Source organism: Pectinophora gossypiella, chromosome 10 (assembly GCF_024362695.1).
Source record: "Pectinophora gossypiella chromosome 10, ilPecGoss1.1, whole genome shotgun sequence".
In the NCBI taxonomy this organism is placed as follows: Eukaryota; Metazoa; Arthropoda; class Insecta; order Lepidoptera; family Gelechiidae; genus Pectinophora; species Pectinophora gossypiella.
In genome coordinates, this window is record NC_065413.1 from 6,196,634 (window position 1) to 6,217,575 (window position 20,942).

General features: G+C 36.3%; 1 protein-coding gene across 1 annotated transcript in view; it reads right to left on the bottom strand.

The window, feature by feature from the left end:
- Positions 1–20,942, bottom strand: part of LOC126370379 (uncharacterized) — a 380,386-nt gene that overhangs the window by 54,951 nt on the left and 304,493 nt on the right. Inside the window, exons 20-21 of the mRNA XM_050015216.1 lie at positions 15,038–15,160; positions 12,218–12,289 (exon numbers count right to left, since the gene is read on the bottom strand). Of these exons, the coding sequence (XP_049871173.1) occupies positions 12,218–12,289; positions 15,038–15,160 (195 nt within the window). The remainder of the gene's footprint in view (positions 1–12,217; positions 12,290–15,037; positions 15,161–20,942) is intronic.

Genomic DNA, 20,942 nt, shown 5'->3' on the forward strand with positions numbered 1-20,942 from the left:
AACTTGACTCTTTAGAATGAATAGGCATTGTCTAGTTTAGCGTCCTTTTTCCTCCGGGAAATAAGAGGTGACCAAGCACGGATCTAGTGTATACGTATAGGTAAAGATAAAAAGGCCACTACCCGCAACAATTCAAAAAATAATTCGTCCAATTTTTATAACATATAAATGGGAAGACCTGGCTTGTGACCGTAACCAGGTTGCAAGGAACATGACGAGGCCTGCAGGACTAACATGCGCAACGCGATAAAATTATCGATCGATACAATAAGATTTCTCGAAATCGATAACTATGTTTTTTCCCCTAACATGCGTGTCACGTGATTTTGTTCGTATATTGACAGAACGACATGACTGATTTGGGTTCACATGTTAACACCAATCGACAAAACGACATAATTGTATCGGGAGAATTGATTAATTGACTGTGACAATTTTTTATCACGTTGCGTAGTTAGCTCTACTGGTTCCAGATTTTAAATGACAGACGTGAAAACAGATATAATAATGAGAGGGTCGCTTCACTATCCACACCATCTAATGACCCTCAGCTGAAATACTAGTCGTGCGGATGCTATTGCCGTTCTCGTATTTGACTTTTCATTTAAACGCTTTATAAATCATCTCATTAAGAAGTAATCGTCTATGATGATGATGGTGAGGGATTAAAAGTACAATACTCAGAATGAAGGGCACTCAACCTAAGGATTGTAACGAAATGGAAACATGCTAGTTTCCAACTAGTCAAATCAGTTAATTTTTACTAAACGTCAAACACAAAATTACTATTTAATTTGTATGTAATACCAAAGAGTGACGTCATAGAAAAACGTGATAAAATGTCGGACTTATTATTACGTTTTTCTTGATTACAATTCAAAAAGATAGAAAAAAATATACATCTGTCTTTATTTAGTAATCAGAATTTCATAATTTATCTTGAACGTAGTACACAATTGTTTAAAGTATTATATATTATGAATACTGAATGCAGTTTGTAATAAAATGCACGTCTACGTCAGAGATTAAATGGCTGTAGCATGCAGCGATGCGGTTCCGATGTGATGGCTATAAATTACGGACCGTATTTTATAAGCTTAGTACGCTATTTTGCGGTTTCATCAACTACCTAATTATTATAATAATTATTAATTTAACTGATGGAATATTTCATTCTGGCATGATAATTATTATTATTGACGGAATGGGTACAATTCGGTCAGTTACTTCACTTATCCACTGCGAATAAATAATGATAATATGCTAGCCGAAGCTTTTCTAGTAGAACAAAATAGAATAGAAATCACTTTTATGTATAAGTGGGTATAGGTGCACAGTAGGAGTGAAATAATTACATAACCTTATTGTTAAAAATTGGACGTCAGCTCAGCAATATGTTGTGACACTCCGACATTGAGGAAGTGCCACAACGCTGATTTTCAGCTGTGCCCCAAAAATACTAAAAAATAAAAATGCTTAAATCTAAACAATAATCAAACAAATTAAAATTAATAAACTGAAAGTGTGTATAACCTAGTATAAAATTATGATATGGAATGCAAGAAAATAGCGTCTCAGAAAGACGTGTAAGTTACTCTTCCGATACATCTACCTAATTCTTCTTCTTCTATCGTGTGGGTTGTGAGGTGAATTATCAACTTCATCAACCCTGGTGTCAGGGTTACTATAGAGCCGCCAAAGGCCCCTGACATGACTCATATAATGACTACGTACTTGTATCAGTAGGTAGTAACCGGGACCAACGGCTTAACATGCCTTCCGAAGCACGGATCGTCTTACTTTCGGACAGTCAGATGATCAGCCTGTAATGTCCTAACCAAACTAGGGACCACAAAGTAATTTTTGTGATACGTCCCCACCGGGAATCGAACCCAGGACCTCCGGATCGAGAGCCTAACGCTCAACCACTGGACCACAGAAGCCGTTATCCAGCTAATAAGAAAATAATATACAAATTACATACTAATTTATCTCATTTGACTTTGGCAATGCCCTATGTTCACCAGGCAGAAAGAGTAATACTTAACTTTACCGATGCAATCCTAAATGAAGTGGTTCAGTAGATAACCACACCGACATAGCTCAGAGGATTAACCACTGAAGTAGTATTAAGATGGTCACATTTACCGCAAGGTTTGTGGCAAGAAGCTTCAGTATTGCCTAGAGGTAACCTGTTTTTGAGCAGAATTAATATCCGGCCAAGTAGTTAATGCCATCTGCGGCAAATCTACAATAAGTCACGTGAAAAAAATAATAGCAGAATATAAAGACTTTGCGAGAACTAACTCAAATGAAAGAATCAGCAATGCTTGATAAGTGAAAACGAATCTTCAAATCACAGAGTTTTCAAAGTAAGACTTAAGGTGGTGCAAACTTTATGTACCTTTGGCCACGTTATTAATTATTATAAGAAATATTTTTTGTAGGTTATTAAATTACAAAATATTTAAGAAGGCAGTCTGCCTATATACACACGAACTTTGACGGAAAACTTTGAGGGATGATTCACGTCGTGATTCTAAGATGATAATAATATGAAGTTGAATATTGGGTCGCAAAAATATGGAACTGAAAATATTTAAAAAAGCCACTTAAATTTTCATGATTTTTATGACAGAAAATTTCACTCGGTATTAACCCAGAATAATGAGCTGAATCATCCCCCTCAGTATACGTTACGATGTCACTATCACCCTATAATGTTTACTGAACTTAGCAAGCCGAAGTAAAGCAAAGTTTTACTTTTATTCGCTTGAACAAAAACTGGAACTACTTTATTTGCTGCAGAACATAATAATTTACCTTCTAACGTAACTAACTGAAATGCTAAAGAAAGGTATTGATCAACTTTAAACGTCCTTTAACCGTCGACACAGTATTCACTTGTTTAAGTTTGTATTTTAACAACAAAACAAACATTTGTTTTGTTCCAAACTACGTTATGTAACAAGAAAGTTTATACAAACCCTGTTTGTATCAATATAATTAAGCAGCTCAGTTATTTTCGTATGTGTACGTACTTATAGACCGTATATAAAATGAAATTGGTACTACTGTTACCAAAGTCACTCAGATGTGAAAAGGCGAATGTACCTAATTATAATTAATTTCATGTACAACACAACAGAGAAAATATAATTTACTAAACTGAAAATACCAACTCGACTACCAAAGTCGTGCCTAATAAGAACTCCGTGAAATTAAAAATACATACCTTACCTACATACAGCGTTATTCGTTTTCACAGGGTCCGCATACCTAACCTAACCTAACCAAGATTTGACAGCATTTGAGCAACTGCCTGGCTGGCCTTTTAACCAGGCCAATACATGTTAAGTCACATGGTACCTCCGAAACACATTCCTCCGGAATGTGGATTTCCTCACGATGTTTTCTTTCACCGCTGAGCACTTGAAAACCATTTATTATCCAAACATGAATTTGAAAAGTCGAAAACCGTTCATTTAAGCCCGTTGCCGTTGGGAGGATTGGAACCTGCGTCCTTACAGTGAGAGTCAAGCGTCCTTTCAACTGGGCTACCATACGCACTTAGTTAAGTGCATAATCCTATACTTTCTGTGAGATAATCACAGTATGACAGAACACAGCTAGCAAGCACTTTTGTTATTGGTGTCCCAAAATAAATGCCTCCTTTGCGCAATATATCATATTAATGTGTGAGCAATAAAGAGTAAGTATATTGCCTAATTAATACTTTCATAAACACAAGCCATTCACAATGAAACATAGCTCTGGGAGTCGTAGTATCGCAATAATGCCACAGCAACAATCGAGAGAATGTACAGTGTAAAAATAATAATCCGCACTGGGCCCGCGTGATGGTTAAGGCCCGATCTCCCTACCCATCCATAGGGAAGGCCCGTGCCCCAGCAGTGGGGACGTTAATGGGCTGATGATGATGATGATGATGCTGGAAAATAAATAGTCACTGTGGTTCTGTGGTTAATGGGCTTGCTTCTCAAACGGGGAGCGCCGGTTCAAACCCCGGTACCGGACTTACCAATGTGTTATTAATTTATCTATAAAGCGCAGTTTAGTCCCGGGTTGATGAGGTTGATTTTCCACCTCACAACCCACACGATAAGAAGAAGAAGCGTAGTTTTGACTAACAGTTGGTGTGTAGTACACACTAAAATTTATTTTATATTATGGCAACACCGCATTCTATTCCTTCTACCCTTTGACCATCATGGCGATGGGTGTGCATTTTCCACCTTTTGTAAAATTTTATTAATACAGTCCATTCTAAATTACAAGCATGTGTTTTTATTCATATATAACACCAGCGACGCACAGTTGGCTCGACCATTATAGACGGCGATGCGTCTTACCGCCTATCACATTGGTCTAAGAAAAAGCTCGGGAAGGTGTGGGCATTTAGTTCATCTTGCGAGATATTGTCGTGAGCTTATTTTATGTTGTTTAGTTTGTTATGTGTTCATGACGGAATTTCTTCGCAAATTGATTTTAGTCGATGCAAAATAAAAAAAATAACTGTTCCACTTTTCAACAACTGAAAAGCAGGTATTCCATAAATAACAACTTATATACGCAACATGACTTTATTAAATAATAAGTAATGCTATTAGTCATTCCGAAATCCAGTCAGACGTCTTTTTGAACAGAATAAATTGGTCGTTTAATTAAAGTTTGGTGCTAAAGTACAATTTGTTACTAAAGTTCACCTGATCCTTTGAGCTGAGTGGACTTTTGAAATACCTACTCTTTTCTTAAGCTGAAACATTTTCTCTTGAAAGAATTTTATTCCCAGCAATATAATCAAGCGCGTAATAATATGTAAGTTTTTACAGACTTCAATTTATGCTTAGTCATGACATATTAAGATTGACTAAAGAGCTGACTCTATACTTACTCACACTTCACAAATTCTATCTTTGACACCAATACTAAAAGCATCATCAAAGTTGAGTCATTTTAGAACCCTGTCGCATTAACATATTTGTCATTTAGTGAGACTTACAGTTCAATTTGTTTAAGAAGTTAATATGGCATAATTCTAAAGTAGTTCACATAATGTTCATACGAGTGCTTGTGACCGCAACGTGTTTATTTATTACAACCATACCACCACCATACCATGACTGGATTACCAAGTGATGATTACTATCATAATAAACCTTGCAATAGTAAAGCATATAATTATAATTATCTCCTTTAAATACGAGTACCTATGTGAACCATTGAAAAACAGCAAGTTTTATAGAAAACGAAGTAGAATTTGTACGCGTCGTGAGTTGGCGAACGTTTATCAATGCCTTGTGGGCTGTTTTTGCTAGTTAGCAGCCGCAGGCGCTTTCCACCGCTCTGCAACTGTATTTCATCACAAACTTGCTGTTTTATACTTAAGTGAAGTATGAAACTTTCATGCGGTGTTCCGACCAACATGCTCGCTGGTTTTTGGTAAAGTTGAAGTTTTTATGGCGTCATGAATTTCAACATTTTGTTAATTAGGTTTTTTAAAGTACATTTAAAAAACTACATTTTTATAAAATGATTAAATAATTCAAGTGATGTACTAATGAGTAGTTGCACACATGCAGTGAAAATATTAAGTTTACCGTAGCATCATACATGTAAACCAAAACCATTAGGTACAGCTGTACATATGGCTCAGGACTGAACCCAATAGAGGAAGCTAGGAGGAAGATCACATACAATCATGATCCTCGGCAGTGAGGGAACGACAAGAAAAAAAAACAGCATCATACAAATATCAAAGGTCATGATTTGTAATTGGTCTCAGTGTCTCAGGTTGGTACATAATCTTGTGTGTCTGGACATTGCATGACATACAATTTAATACCTGCCATAACATTTTCTATTTCAGGTAAAAAAGGAACGGAATTTAAAAAATACACCCAGAATCTTTTTTATTAAAAGCAGTTTTTCATAACCAGCATTCTTATTCAAAAAACAAAAGAGCGAGAAGCATTTCTCAACGCTACCGTACTATCAACACTCACCATAAATCCGTGTACTAAAATGCAACGTTTCTCAGTAAAATATGCAAATCTACTAAGGAAATTGCAGTAAGTTCTTTACCTTACATCGGTGCAGTGACAAAGATATATCAAACCACCTCGTGTGTAAAGAATTTAGGTCTCGGAGTGGTCTCAAATATTCACACAGAGCTGGCATTCGCAACGCCACGGCAGGTCAGAAAACCTTGGCCAGTGTGAGTGGCATACTACTTGAAAAATACTGCGCTTTCAACCTTTAAACTTTGTAGTTTACAGTACAAAAAGTCTCGGGATTTAATACCGAAGGGAATTGAAAAGCAAAGTGGAGAACTAGCACATCTAAAAGGAATTGCGGAAGAAAAGAAATAGGTAATTAGTTAGAAGCAAAGAGGTCAGGAAATGGACGAAATAGTCTATTAGCTCTGTAGATAGAAAGATTTCTATACTATTATCGCGTTTACGTTCCTCAAGTATGTTTCCGATGCCTCTCGACCACCCAAATCAATAGTTTCAGAATCTTGGCGTCAGGTCAAAGATTATAAGAATCGCAACAATTGACGATCAATCAGTACCATTCGCGTATTTACTAAAAACCGCGCGTCTAAAATTTGGTACAGCTTCATTTGCATAAAAATTGATAATCAAAATAAGTACCCGTGTTACCCGCTATACTAGGCTTAGAATAGTTAGGTATAGAGGCTGCAAGTTGTTTGATTATTTATTTAGAGCAGAGCTGTATGTTTTATTCGCTCTGCTTTACTCGGAGATGCATTTAGCAGTGACACTATGTGCGACGAGGTACTACGAATAATTTAGTTTGGGCTTCCTGCATTGTAGTTTCGTGATTGGATCATGGAATAGTGGTCGTATTATATTCGTGTGACGGTTTATCGTAGATTGGTTGATACGATGGAAATTGAGTATTCTGCTTTTCCGGACAACTGTCCATCACATTTTTTGTTTATGCACTTAGTCTTTGGTATACCTACAGCTTTGAATAAATGTATACAGTTGTTACCCGCGATTTCATCTGCGTGGACTTACTTTCGGTATACATAATAACGGTGCCTACGAAAGAAATACTATGCTCAGATTTACAATTAACAATATGTCAACTTTCATCAAAATCGTTCCAGATATAGTAACATAAATATTATACATCAATAGTTCTAGCAGTTTACAACAGTCTAATCTGGGGGCACGGCAGTAAGCGTTAGTATAGTGTGAATATCTACCCTCTTAGATTAGTCATCATCATCTCCCTAGCATTATCCCGTTTTTCATAGGGTCCGCTTACCTAACCTGACGATATGACAGGTCCGGTTTTCTACAAAAGCGACTGTCTGTGTGACCTTCCAACACACGTAGCGACAACTAGCCCAATACAGATTAGGTCACGTACCTCTGAAAATGCATTTCTCGGGAATGCGGGTTTCCTCACGATGTTTTCCTTCACCGCTGAGCACGTGATGGCCATTTATGATCTAAACATGAATTCGAAAACAAATTCGACAATAATTGGTTCAGGCCTGTGCTGGATTCGAACCTGCGACCTCGAAGTAAGATGCAAGCGTTCTACCAACTGGGCTACCACGGCTCTACCCTCTTAGATTATTATAGTGTCGAAAAGGCACCTTATGCAAGTTTAGTGCCAAAAGGCTCTTCGCCTTATCTTGGTGGAAGTCTGGCAGTGTTTCTTACTAGACGTTATCAGATAATGCCGCTGACATTATGGGTCGGGCAAGTGATTTTCAAACACTAGAAAAGACAAAACGTTTATTTGAGCTGTGGTAGCTCAGTAGGAAGAACGCTTAACTCTCCACCTAAATTAATGATTTCCGAATCCATGTTTGGATCATTAATCATTATCACGTCTTCTTCTTCTTATCGTGTGGGTTGTGAGGTGGAATACCAACCTCATCAATCCTGGTTTCAGGGTTATTACTGACCCGCTAAAGGTAATAATAACAAAGGTGTAAGTAGTAACCGGGACCAACGGCTTAACGTGCCTTCCCAAGCACGGATCATCTTACTTTTGGACATTCAGGTGATCAGCCTGTAACGTCCTAACCAAACTAGGGATCACAAAGTGATTTTTGTGATATGTCCCCACCGGAATTCGTACCCGGGGTCTCCGGATCGTGAGCCCCACGCTCAAGCGCTGCACCACGGAGGCCGTTATTATCACGTGCTCAGCGGTGAAGGAAAACATCATGAGGAAACCAATATTCCCGAGAAATGCGTTTCGGAGGTATGTGACCTAAGCTGTATTGGGTTGATTCGGGTTGGAAGGCCAATCGACTTCTATGACATCATGTCTGAAATTTTCGGGATGTACATTATTCAATAAACCGTAAAAATATTTTTAATTGAATTTTTAATAAGTAGGTCCTAAGAAAACACAATATATTATCTGTATGCAGATTATAATTATTGTGAGTGTTATTAATATAGATAATGCAATTTCTCAAAACGAAAGAGTATCTCGTAAAGGAAACGATAGTGGAGGTCTCCCTTTTAACTGTCACTTTGAGAATCACTGACCCAGATAAGGAACAACACATTCTGGAGGTCATTCAATTGTCAACCCCCGTGTAAATGGTCCATTAAAAGATCTATTATTGAATCCAACTTCTTTATGTTATCATATCCATCTTTGGACTTCGTATCAACAGTGGCTGCAAGTTGTCTTTGATTACTTGTGGCTCTGCCCACCCCTTTAGGGATTACGGGCGTGAGTTTATGTATGTATGTATGTATGTTATATACGACTGGAGATAGGTAGATAATAAGTAAGTGTTAGTTTGTTATAAAAGTTGTATCAAATTATTTAAAATAAAATGATAACGATTTAAAAACGTCGTGGAGTAAAATAAGATGAAGTACGTCTCTCATCACAGTCTTTAAATTTTTATTACGAAAGGGAAGATGTACAGTCATGAGTAATATAAGGTACCCACTTTAGAACCCTGTCGCACTATCATATTTGATATTTAATGAGACTTATGGTATAATTTGTCAAACAAGTTAATGTGACATGGTATCAAAGTGTATACATAATTATTACTCGTGACCGTACTCTAACAAAGACTTGTAACTCGAAAGTATTTTGTATTCATGCGACTAAACAGAACTTCGTTAGCATGTTTGAGGTAGGTCTCAATAAGAAGATAGTGACGTTTTTGTTTGCCTTTCACGACGCCCCGCGGCGTCGGTACCGGGCACAGATCATAGAAAGAATGGAGATATGCCCTCAGCATAATTATAATTATCACACGAGTCACAAGTAGAGCAACTTCACGTATAGTGACCTCAGCGGGGGTGCTGCCTGATAGGGGTGAAAGTATTCAAATTCTGAATACTGCATTAAGAGACTGGGCATTTAACTCACGTCGGCATATGAAGTGGCCATTTCTGGCTGGACCGCTACATCGATTTAGCCGTCATTCGATTGTGCGATTCCAAAGAAGCATTTGATGATGTGGAAGGTTTTATAATACTGACGGTGCCTCATATAGTATGATCGTTTTGTGCATATTTCAGTTTCACCGGCTATGCTCTCGCGGCATCGCTCTAACAGCTCAGTGGTACTTTGTCAGTGAAACCGTTCTGGTAGGGCTTTCATGTTTCACAATCGTATCACTGGGTACATAATTTCTACCTATATAACAATGTCAAAGGATATAACTTTGGCAGACACGAATAGCGTTATCACTCGAACTCTATCAAGGTCTTCGTCCGTATTATTCTATCAAGGTCTGCTTGTAGCGTAATAAAAAGGTTGTTTAATATGTAGGTATCTATCACCATAACCTTACCTACCTCCGTGGTCAAGTGGTTGAGCGTTGGGCTCACGATCCGGAGGTCCTGGGTTCGATTCCCGGTGGAGACATCACAAACATTATTTTGTGGTCCCTAGTTTGGTTAGGACATTACTGGCTGATGACCAGATTGTCCGAAAGTAAGATGATCCGTGCTTCGGAAGGCACGTTAACCCATTGGTCCCGGTTACTTACTGATGTCAGTAAGTAGTCGTTACATGAGCCATGTCAGGGGCCTTTGGCGGCTCAATATTAACCCTGACAACAGGGTTGATGAGGTTGGTAATCCACCTCACAACCCACACTATAGAAGAATACCGTAAGCCAAGACGTACTTTAAAATGTAGGTACTCAATAAAATTTTAACAATTTGACTGCTTATAAGTGATATCGGTACCCAAAGGGTTATTTCTAAGCATTCTTCTGTAAGTGAGCAGTCAACTTGTGAGTAACCTTTTTAAGGTGCAAAGATTCTGTTTAACTTTAAGGAAAATCGATTTTGTTTACTTTTCATTACTAGTTTTCTTTCTAATCAAATTTTCTGTCATAGGCGAACTTTCTTACTTGTATTAACATTTGTAAATTGCACGTAGTGTCTCTAAATAACGAATGCACTTTGTAGTTCCGTAGCACCGGAGCTCTTTGAGTAAATTTATTATTCACTTTGTCAATTTTAAACTAGAATTACTCACCTGCGAGTCGGTGTCACTTCCATAATTTATTATTAATGATATTTTAATTTTATATCCTTAGTAAAGAGTTTTCAGCGGCTGGTATTCGTTGAATTTTAGAAACGAATCTTTTAAATTTTTTTTATCAAAGCAAAAGGTAAATAGTTGCATGAATTAATTCTCCATTTACCTAACTTGAAGACAGATTTGATTTGAAAATGCAAGTAAGTACATGCGATGAAAAATTCCATGATTATTTTTGGAATGGAAACAGGTATGAGGTTTTCTTCGAGGTTGGCACCTGGTGTAAGTGTAACTAACTGGTCTGACCACAATAAAGATGAGTGATTAAAATCCCCAAAAGCTGCAGTAAGTATTTATTCCAAAGGGCGACTTGAATATTTAAGAAACTGACACGGTAACACCGCCGCAATTGCGCAAAACCCGAAACAATCGTCCGAGAAATTTTGATTCTGAAGGCTGAAACAATCGGGGAGGTTTTTAAATGCAATATCTATTGGTATGTCATATCGAAAAAAAAATAAAGGCAATATTACGACGACACGCAAAATACTCCGCTCCGATTTAATAAATAAGTAGATAATTATGTACACCTACCTAAGTACCTATATTAATCATTTTGTATACCTTCACCACTCACAGTTTACCAGTAATGACTACCACAGCCGGTAATACAATAGGTATAAGGTACAGAATACTTTAGAGAGTTTGTTTTACAGTTTATTTTGCTAGATACATACTTACCTGTCCTGGAAACAATCAAGAGCTGACAATCATCCGTCCCTTTCGTTTTCGGCGGATAAGAAATTGACAGATATAACTTAAAATAAAATTAGATGGTGTTTACAGGAATTAGCATCAATAATGTACATACAGGTTATTGACATATCGTAACGAATACTGAGGGGTATGATTCAGCTCATGATTCTGAGTAAACATCTACCTATTTCAGTAGTTATCAAGTGAAACCTGTCGGAAATGTAAATTTTCGTGATTTCTATAATTATTTTCAATTCCATACTCTTGCGACGGAAAAATCCACTTGATATCAACTCAGAATCATGGTCGGAAACATCCATAAGAGAAATAAGTACCTACCTAATTATGAAAACCTGTACTTTAATTTTCCTTCGCTGGGAATTCTCTATTGTTAGACAACGTACTACGTAAGTAGTTATAAAATAAAAGTTCGTTAATTAAATTCACCCAAGCTTTTGTTGGTTGACCTGTAATTATAACTACGAGCTGTTACCTAGGTAATTAGTTACCTAAGCAGGTAGGTAGATTAGATATAATAACATGTTGAAAATGGTTCTTAAAAAGGTACCATCCTATGTTGTTAATGTGATTATCTGTGTGTTGTGAGATAAATTACTGACCTCATGAATCTTGATATCAGAGTTAGGTACCTATGTACTAATTAAATATAGCGACTGTACCAATTTACTTAAGTAAATAGTAGACGGAACCCATTACTTAACGCGCCCTCGGATCTACTATGAATAGGTAACAGAAAATATTTTTCACTTATATTGTATCTATTTAGGATGTGCCTAAATCTAACTAGGCACTCAACAATCCGCGTACATTAATTAATTGTTCGTAACCTAAGTAAACCTAATTCAATACCATTAGGGTAATTTAGTTATGTAGGAGTTTATTTGGGTCTTATTGTACTTACTTGTAGCGCTGACTTCTGGTCCAAGCGACTCGAATGCTTTCCCGAAGCTCAACTTCAGCAAACGATCCGAATCTGTGAACAAAATTGCTACGCTTTATTTTATGTGGGTAGTGAGTACCAACTGTTCTACACTACGGCTACGGTTTGTGTTCGGTGAGTAGTCAATAGCGCCATCTATGAAAGCTTGCTGTAAGCACTAAGGGCTCTGTGGTAGGTTCGAAACCAAGATTTGTTTTATTTAGTTCGCGTACTTCGTACTAGATGGCGTTAATCAGACAGTAACTACTTTTACATGTTAATAATAGATGGCGCTATAAAAAAACAACTTTTTATGAACTAAAAATAAAATGTTACTGGAGATAAAAAGAAACAGTAATTGTTAACCTATCTACCTACTTTTTTAATATTGAAAAAATAGCGATACTTAATTTCATAAATTGGGAATCGTAGTCCTGATGTTCTGGATAGTGTTCTTGATGGTATCGGGTATTGATGGTGGCTCAGATTCAAACGGCAAATAGCTCGGTGTAAAGTAATTATATTTTCTTTAAATTGTTAGATATGTCACCGTAAAATTGTAAATAACGTTAGATTATAATCTATCTCGCGAGATTGTGAACTGTCGAATAATTATGAATCGTATCATATTGCTTACAATTTAACGTATTATTTTTCGGTAGATTATAATTTATCGAAGTGAAACCGTCAAATTGTGATACGAAACGCACCTCGCGTGCTATACCATAGAGTTACAAAACTATTAGAGTGATCATAATGTTAATTTGGGATTCTCTTAAAATGCATAAATGTTTTTGTCATAATTTTAATTATCATAATCCTTTTTGCATCGTTTTTTAGCATAATAGTTTTACTTTCCCATAATAACATCTAGGAATACTGGTTTGTTAGGTATAACTTATTTTTGGGATTAATAAATAGATATCCATAATTCTTTTTTAGAATAATAGTGTTTTGTCATAATTTTTACAAGGCATAACAGTAGGTTAGGGTGCGGCGGGGGTGGCCCTTGGGCCACCCCTATGCCGCCAACATGTTTATCTTACACACGAAAAGTATACTGAATGATACGTTTCAGATTTTTTAATTTTGATACATTTTTCTTACCATGTGATGTCAGAATTATTGATTACTTACTAAATAATTAATAAATACGTACTTGACTTCACAATCTTGAAGAGCATTTATTTTATTTGACTGACACCTGTGTTTTATTCCTAACTCTATGGACACAGAACGGTCTACTGTAAGGCCGACCAATCAGGGACAGCCGTCGGACAGTTGACAATTTGACAATTGTAAGATTGTGATTTAACAGTTTTACTTCGATAGATTATAATCTGACGAATAATAATACGTTAAATTGTAAGCAGTATATTACGTTTCACAATTTTTCGACAGTTCACAATCTCGCGAGATAGATTATAATCTAACGTTATTTACAATTTTACGGTGACAGATCATACAAAACAAAAGTTATGGTCTAGCGGACAAGTTACGACATGTTGCGTGCGCGTTCAAAAATCCTCTCTATCTATGTCAAACAGGGAACGTTCAGAAACTGACATTTTAAAATGAACGTTCGGAAATGAACTAAATAATTTTGTTACGTCATGCGTATTAAAAAGAACTTAATAATAATCAAATTATTACAATAGATAAATATTTTATGTAAATAAATCGTGAGCGTAATTCGCCACAAATTCCTTGATCAATAGTTGCGATAACATTAATTTCATTCACCGTAAGAAAAAAAATTGTTACTACATAATACAGTTAAATCCTAACAGTACATAGTGCTAGAAATGCCTGCTAAAAGATAAGTAGTCTCCGGTAAGTGCTATTACCTACTTACTAAGTGCCGCCAAAATAAGCACTCGTAAGGTTCTCTGGAATACTGCCAACATTCCTATTCATACCATAGCTAGGTACCGTGTTGGCTGCAGTCGCAAATTAAACTGGATCGGTCGCATTTATTATAAAACGGTTTCAACGAATGTAGCCAATTTTAGGAGAGAAAAATTTTGAAAACTTTGCACCTATTCAAATTGGAATTCGAGATACTTAGCTACCGATTTTAGTTTTTTTAGATTTTGGAATGGATGTCATTAAAACTGTATCAAGTTAAATCATGATTTTAAATCATGAAAGTAATAATTATGGTTCTACTTAGAATCAATATAAATATGACGGACTCGTCACATAACAAGTAGGTAAATTAGTCGGTGTCTGAAAACGACATTGACGGTGCTGTGCCCACCAAGGTCCATGTTTTAATTCCTATGCCTATGTAACATCCCATTGTCCTACTACATGGAATGCAATAAATAATTGGGTATCGAGTACTGTCTAATATTATGCCCATTTCTGTACTTCGGGACCTTAGCCCTTTGGTAAAGGCGAAAGCCTCAGGTGAAACCCTCTTATCACGCAATCTTATTTAGTTTGCCACACATACGCTTCCTGGGAACCTATGTTATTATAGTTACTCACCCACCACTTAGTATAATCCGGCATACAACAGAAAAAAAAATAGTTTAATAACTAAAACCCGACTACGGAAAAATCGCGTTCGAAAAAGTATGAAACAATAAACATTTCTCTGATATTCTTCCGAATAGTGATATTTAAGTCGATATGCCGTGGTCGTATGCCATGGTAAGCAAACACTTAGGATAAATCTTCTCTCTCTCTTTTTCCCGCCAAATCCTTCACCTCCTGATACGACACGACCTGCACCTTCTCTTTTATTTGCTTGTATTTTTTATTTGTTTAGGATAGATCATAGATGATGAAAGGTACCTGCAGCAGTAGAATCTGGTGGCGGTTGAAAGTGGAAAGTGGCTGCGAACCCCTGTCCAGGAGTGGCGGAATTGGCCGTGAACTGGAGTAGCAGCGCCGGACCCGTAGATAGCACCTCGTATCCTGGAACAAAACCGAAGGTAGTATTACAAATCGATAGTCCACTACAGACAGTCCATCGATAGAGTATCGATCTTTTTTCTCTTCTTCTAATCCTACAATCCCCTGTTAGGATGTAGTAACTCTTTGATATCCACTCCTTGCGACCTTTTGCCGCCTCTGTAGCTTGCTCTCATGACGGGCCGAGAGTCACATGACTGACATATCAACGGCCTCCGTGGTCCAGTTGTTGAGCGTTAGGCTCACGGTACGGGGGTCCCGGGTTCGAATCCCGGTGGAGAAATATCACAAAAATTGCTTTGTGATCCCTAGTTTGGTTAGGACATTACAGACCGATCACCTGATTATCCGAAAGTATGATGATCCGTGCTTCGGAAAGCACGTTAAGCCGTTGGTGCCGGTTACCATTTACTGATGTAAGTAAGTAGTCAGGGTCCTTTGGCGTAGTAATAGTAACCATGACACCTACACGCGAGAAGAAGGAGACTGATATCGATAGTTGAGGAAAAAATAGCATCGATAGTCAAACTATTGAAGCAACACTAATCGAAGACCATAGGTATAGGTAAGATTATCATCGTCGGATTTGAGTTACGTACTTTTGCCAACGTCAAAAAAAAGAAGGGAAAGGAGGAAATGCTTGTAGATGTAGTTTTATTTTGGTTCTATGCCTATCGCTACGTAGATAATGTTTATGTCGACAAAAAAATTGCCAAAAATTGTCTTAGTTCTTATAACTTATGGCTCCCCTATTCACCAATGTAGCGCGAGATGCAGCGGCGTAAGTTATACCTGTCTTTTTGTATATAAATAGGAACGGAATTCATTAGAACTTTACTTTGACATCCCCTTTACAAAGCAGGAAGTTCAAAGAAAATCACAACATTGCTTATTAAGGCAGGATCTTTGTGTTCGAAATTAGTAAGTTTAAGAAAATTTCTGCGCAGTTTCTTCACAACATCTAAGTATCAAAGACGGAAGAATTCATACTATTTATACAGGTGTTAGTGACATCGTAACGAAAACTTTGAGTGATGGTACAAATCACGATTCTGAGTTGATATCAAGTGGAATTTTCCATCTCAAAAGTATAGAATTGAAAATAATTTATAAAAACTAAAACAAAATCATGAATTTCGCGACGGAAAATTAAACTTGATATTAACCCAGAATCATGGTCTGAACCATCCCCCTGAGTATTCGTTACGATGTCACTAACACCCTGTATATGTCTTTATACGCCTTTGCCCGGTCTACTTTTGACATGTAATACACAAATCACAAATCAGGAATCTACCACAAAATTCACGAATATATTATTAACCTACCAAAAAATTCAATAGGTATGCCAATAAGTTACGGATTAGGTATGCAGTTGGTCTAGAAATGGAACTTTTCAAATTGCTTAGATTTAGGGTTGTCAATTCTGTTAAAAGCAATAACATTGATATAATGAATATAGGTACCGATCAATATTATTAAAATCATACTTGTAAGTCAGATGAACATAAAATGAACACTCTACAGACGTCCCACCGCTGAGCACAGGCGTCCCCACCGTACAATTAAGACGCTTCTAGTGACACCTAATAAAAAAATGTGCAAAACTGACAAGTGGTTTAGAAGTTAGGTGATAACAGACGTGCATACACACATACCTTTCCTTTTTGCTTCCCCGCAGTTGGGTAAAAAGGATAGCCAGTGGGGTATTATAAGCCAGTAGAGTACATTTGTATTTATATAATATCAACAAGTACGATATAGAAGTAACTAATCTAAATCTAAGTCTAATAATGTTTAGAGAAGATTTTTCATAAACCAGATGTCTTGATAACAAGTCCAACACGCCATTAACTAGGTCAAATAGGCCAAACAAGGGAAATAATATAAGTCAACAGAACTTCAGTATTCCAATAAAATTGTCAAATCGTCTTTGAAGGTTTATTTATTATAGCTTCTAATGAGAAATTTCCAAGTGGGCTCTTAGCTATCGCTTGAATTGATCATTTCTGTTTCCTTCTCTTGATTGATCTAATTAGACAGATGTTTTATAAATATCCAACCAATTTCAATTGCTTTGTATTTAATTCAAGAAAAGTAAAGTTTTAATTTCTCAAGGTATTCACGTCAAGGATAAATTATAAAATGCTTATCTAGAAATAGAGGCCAGTCTAAGATGAATTAATTATTATTATTAAATCATAATTTTTACTTTTTCTGTTTTGATTTCTTAATTAAGAATTAAGTAACAACGAATACTTACGACGTTTGATCGCTTTTGTTACAGACGTTACACGCCAAGTATTTAGAAACTCCAAAGAAAATTTTCGTTTCGATATTTCGTAAAAAGTATCTAACTTATTTGAGTATTTTGTAAAGATAATTTATACTCCCTATGGTCCCGTGGTGCACTAGCTTGCTTCCCAAAAGGAGGCAACACCGCACCGGTTCGAACTCCGGTAGGTACCAGACTTGCACCAATCAGTTATTAATTTATGTTAAGTGCAGTTTTCACTAACACAGTTGGCTCGTACATTATACACAGCGATACAGCTCACTACCTAGCATGTTGGTCTAACAGAAAGTTAGGTGAGGTTTGGCTTGGTTTGGTTTGGTTTGTGGGTACTTAGTTCATCTTACGATGGATGCACCTCTGAATATTCCGATCTGGATATAGATATGTATGTGTATGATATGTGTTTACCTTGTATGTTTATTTCCCATTGGGATAGACATATACCACGTAATTCCAGTTGCTACGATACCGTTATAGCATTTAAAGTTGTCTTACTCCAATTTTTTAAGGGTCTGGTCTCTTTTGAGGGTCAAAATCGGCATCTTATGGCATCCCATGTGGGTCGATACACATCAGCCGAGCTAGTACCCTTAGTTTTAAGTCTTATATATCTTTTTATTTAAATATGTTCTAATATTAAGAAGTTAATGTAACGTCTTAAACCTTAATAAAGATTTTATCTATTTATGATTTGACTAGTTTGGTTTTTGTATAGATTTGGTAGGTACTAATGTTAATTATAAGTTGTGTATTCTATGAGTAGTAGTACTTATAGGACGATCTTGCAATCCCAATATACAGGGTGTTAGTGATATCGTAACGAAAACTTTGAGGGATGATTCAGAGCATGATTCTGTGTTGATATCAAGTGGAATTTTCCGTCGCAAATGTATAGAATAGAAAATAATTTAAAAAAATACTAAAATTTTCATGACTTTTCTGATAGAAAATTCCACTTGATATCACCTCAGAGTCATGGTCTGAATCATTATCCCCCTCAGCATTCGTTACGGTGTCACTAACACACATATGTACTTGTATAGGGTGTAAGTGAAATCGTAACAAATACTGAGAGGGATGATTCAGCTGATTATTAGAGTTAATATCAAGTGGAATTTTTCATCGCAAAAGTATATAATTGAAAAAAAAAACAAGATAAATATCATGCGACGGAAAATTCCACTTGATATTTACTCAGAATCATGGTCTGAATCATCCCCCTCAGTATTCGTTACAATGTCAGCAACACTCTGTATATTTTTTTCCAAGTGTAGGTAAACAAACAACTCTTACTTTTCTTTATTGGCTTGCGCGAACCCTAAGCCAGTGAAGTCAGACTTTGATGTAACATTATTCATTCAAAAAGGGTACATTCGTTGGCGGCGATGTGTCGAAGTCGATACGAATAGAATACACTCCGCAAGAATCGATCGTTGCCACACAAATTCCACGTAATTCTAGGTGACGCCAGGCCATTCGCGTTTCTACGTTGCAGTGTCTTTAAACATAACATTTTAAAATTCATTTGTGAATGTGTGAATATGTACACACACACACATTGACATATTTTGAGTTGTGTGTGTGTTAAAATGCATATTAATTGGCAAAAGTAAAAAAATAGTAACCGCTCTGAGGGTTTTAGTAGTTAGGTACTTATCTACTTAGGCTATTGATGTTACACTTAGCCAAATAATACACAAAAATTCCCATAGATACCTAAAAAGTCAGTACATTTTTTTTACATCATTATTATACAATTAAATTCTTAATTTGAATGACTCAACAAAACAGACAGGCTGAATTATTTTATTATGATCGCAATATTAATAAATTGCACGTAACACAGCACAGCTTTAATTTTGTATCAAAAAAACATTACAGATAGGTAACCAAATCAATGCCTACGCCTATAGTCGGTTATTTTGCCTACTTCCACAGTCTAATGTCGTACGGCATCTTGCTGTGGGGTCATGCTGCAGATGTGAACAGCATTTTTGTTCTGCAAAAGCGGGCCATTCGGGCGATTTACAAATTGGGACCCAAGATGTCACTTAGAAATAAATTTAAAGAAATTAATATTTTAACTATGGCATCACAATATATCTTTGAAAACTTAATGTATGTAAAAAAACATATAGGATTATTTGCAAAAAATAGCGATCGGCACATTGTTAATACCCGGAATAAAAATAAACTTGCTTTACAAGTCAGTCGATTACATAAGATTACTAAATCTTTTAAGGGGCAATGTATACGTTTTTACAATAAGATTCCCATTGACATTCAGAATTTGCCTTTCAACTGCTTTAAGAAAGTAGTTAAACAAAAACTTTACAAAAAAGGTTATTATAAAGTTAGTGATTATTTAGAAGATATGAATGCATGGGATTAACTGTCTGAGAACTGATATTAGGCAGCTAAATTACTCAATTGTATATCAATATTTTATGTTTATTTTTATTTTTTTTAAAAAAGAACGTCTAGGGCCCTGTGCCGAGGTTTTTCTTGCAGCTTCTTTTCCCCGGCTATACAGGTTGTGAGAAGCTGCAGTAGTTTTAGGCGGATGAGACGTTCGTTATGTAAAAATTGACGATTCAAAGTGTAACTATGTTACCTACTGAATAAAGATATTTTTGAATTTGAATTTGAATATGTTAGACTGGATGTAATCCCCCTAACGAACTGAAGCCTGTATGAGATTTTTTTAGCAGAATGCGTGTTTTACATCGCAGTGTCACAGGTTCGAATCTCGGCTCAGACTCTAAACCACTGAATTCGATTTTATAAGATTGAATTCATGTTTGAATGATAGATTATTAATATCCAAGATTTGTGTTTGGTTAATGGAAATAAGCTCGCCCCTATTACATGGGACTTAAACAAAGCTGGCGAAGAGTGGGTATATACCTCTGCCTACCCCATTGGGGATACAGACGTGTTGCCAAGTTAGTTTACAAAAAGGGAAAACGGGAAAACTTCATCAAAATGTTCCTGCCTACCTGTGTTGTTAGCGAAACACGATTTTCTATATGTGAGTAGTAGAAAATTGATTTTGCTACATGCAAGACTGTTTCTTTGAACACGAAAATGATTTTAGTGGCAGAGATCTGACGATATTTCACAATTTGATTTTTATTCGCACCTCTCGACAATATAGGATAAGTTGTTCGCAACAAAGACGAGGACATAGTTTATTGGAAAATATATCAATATTTATACAAAAAAACTGTACAAGTAACTGCGCACCACCCAAAGCAGTGTAACAAGTAGGCAGGGTGGACTTTTCAAGTTTTGATAAAATTTTCGGAGAAAAATTTTTGTTGAAAATTTTCTCAAAAATGTCTGCCAGTCAGTGCTATCGTTTTATATTTCTTGTAAACCTCAACAAATGTAGCTATTTAATAATAATTACTACACTTTATTCTTAGATTATACATAATCTTACTTTTTTAACGTTACTTCAAAACTTACTTTGTAACAAAATAAAAC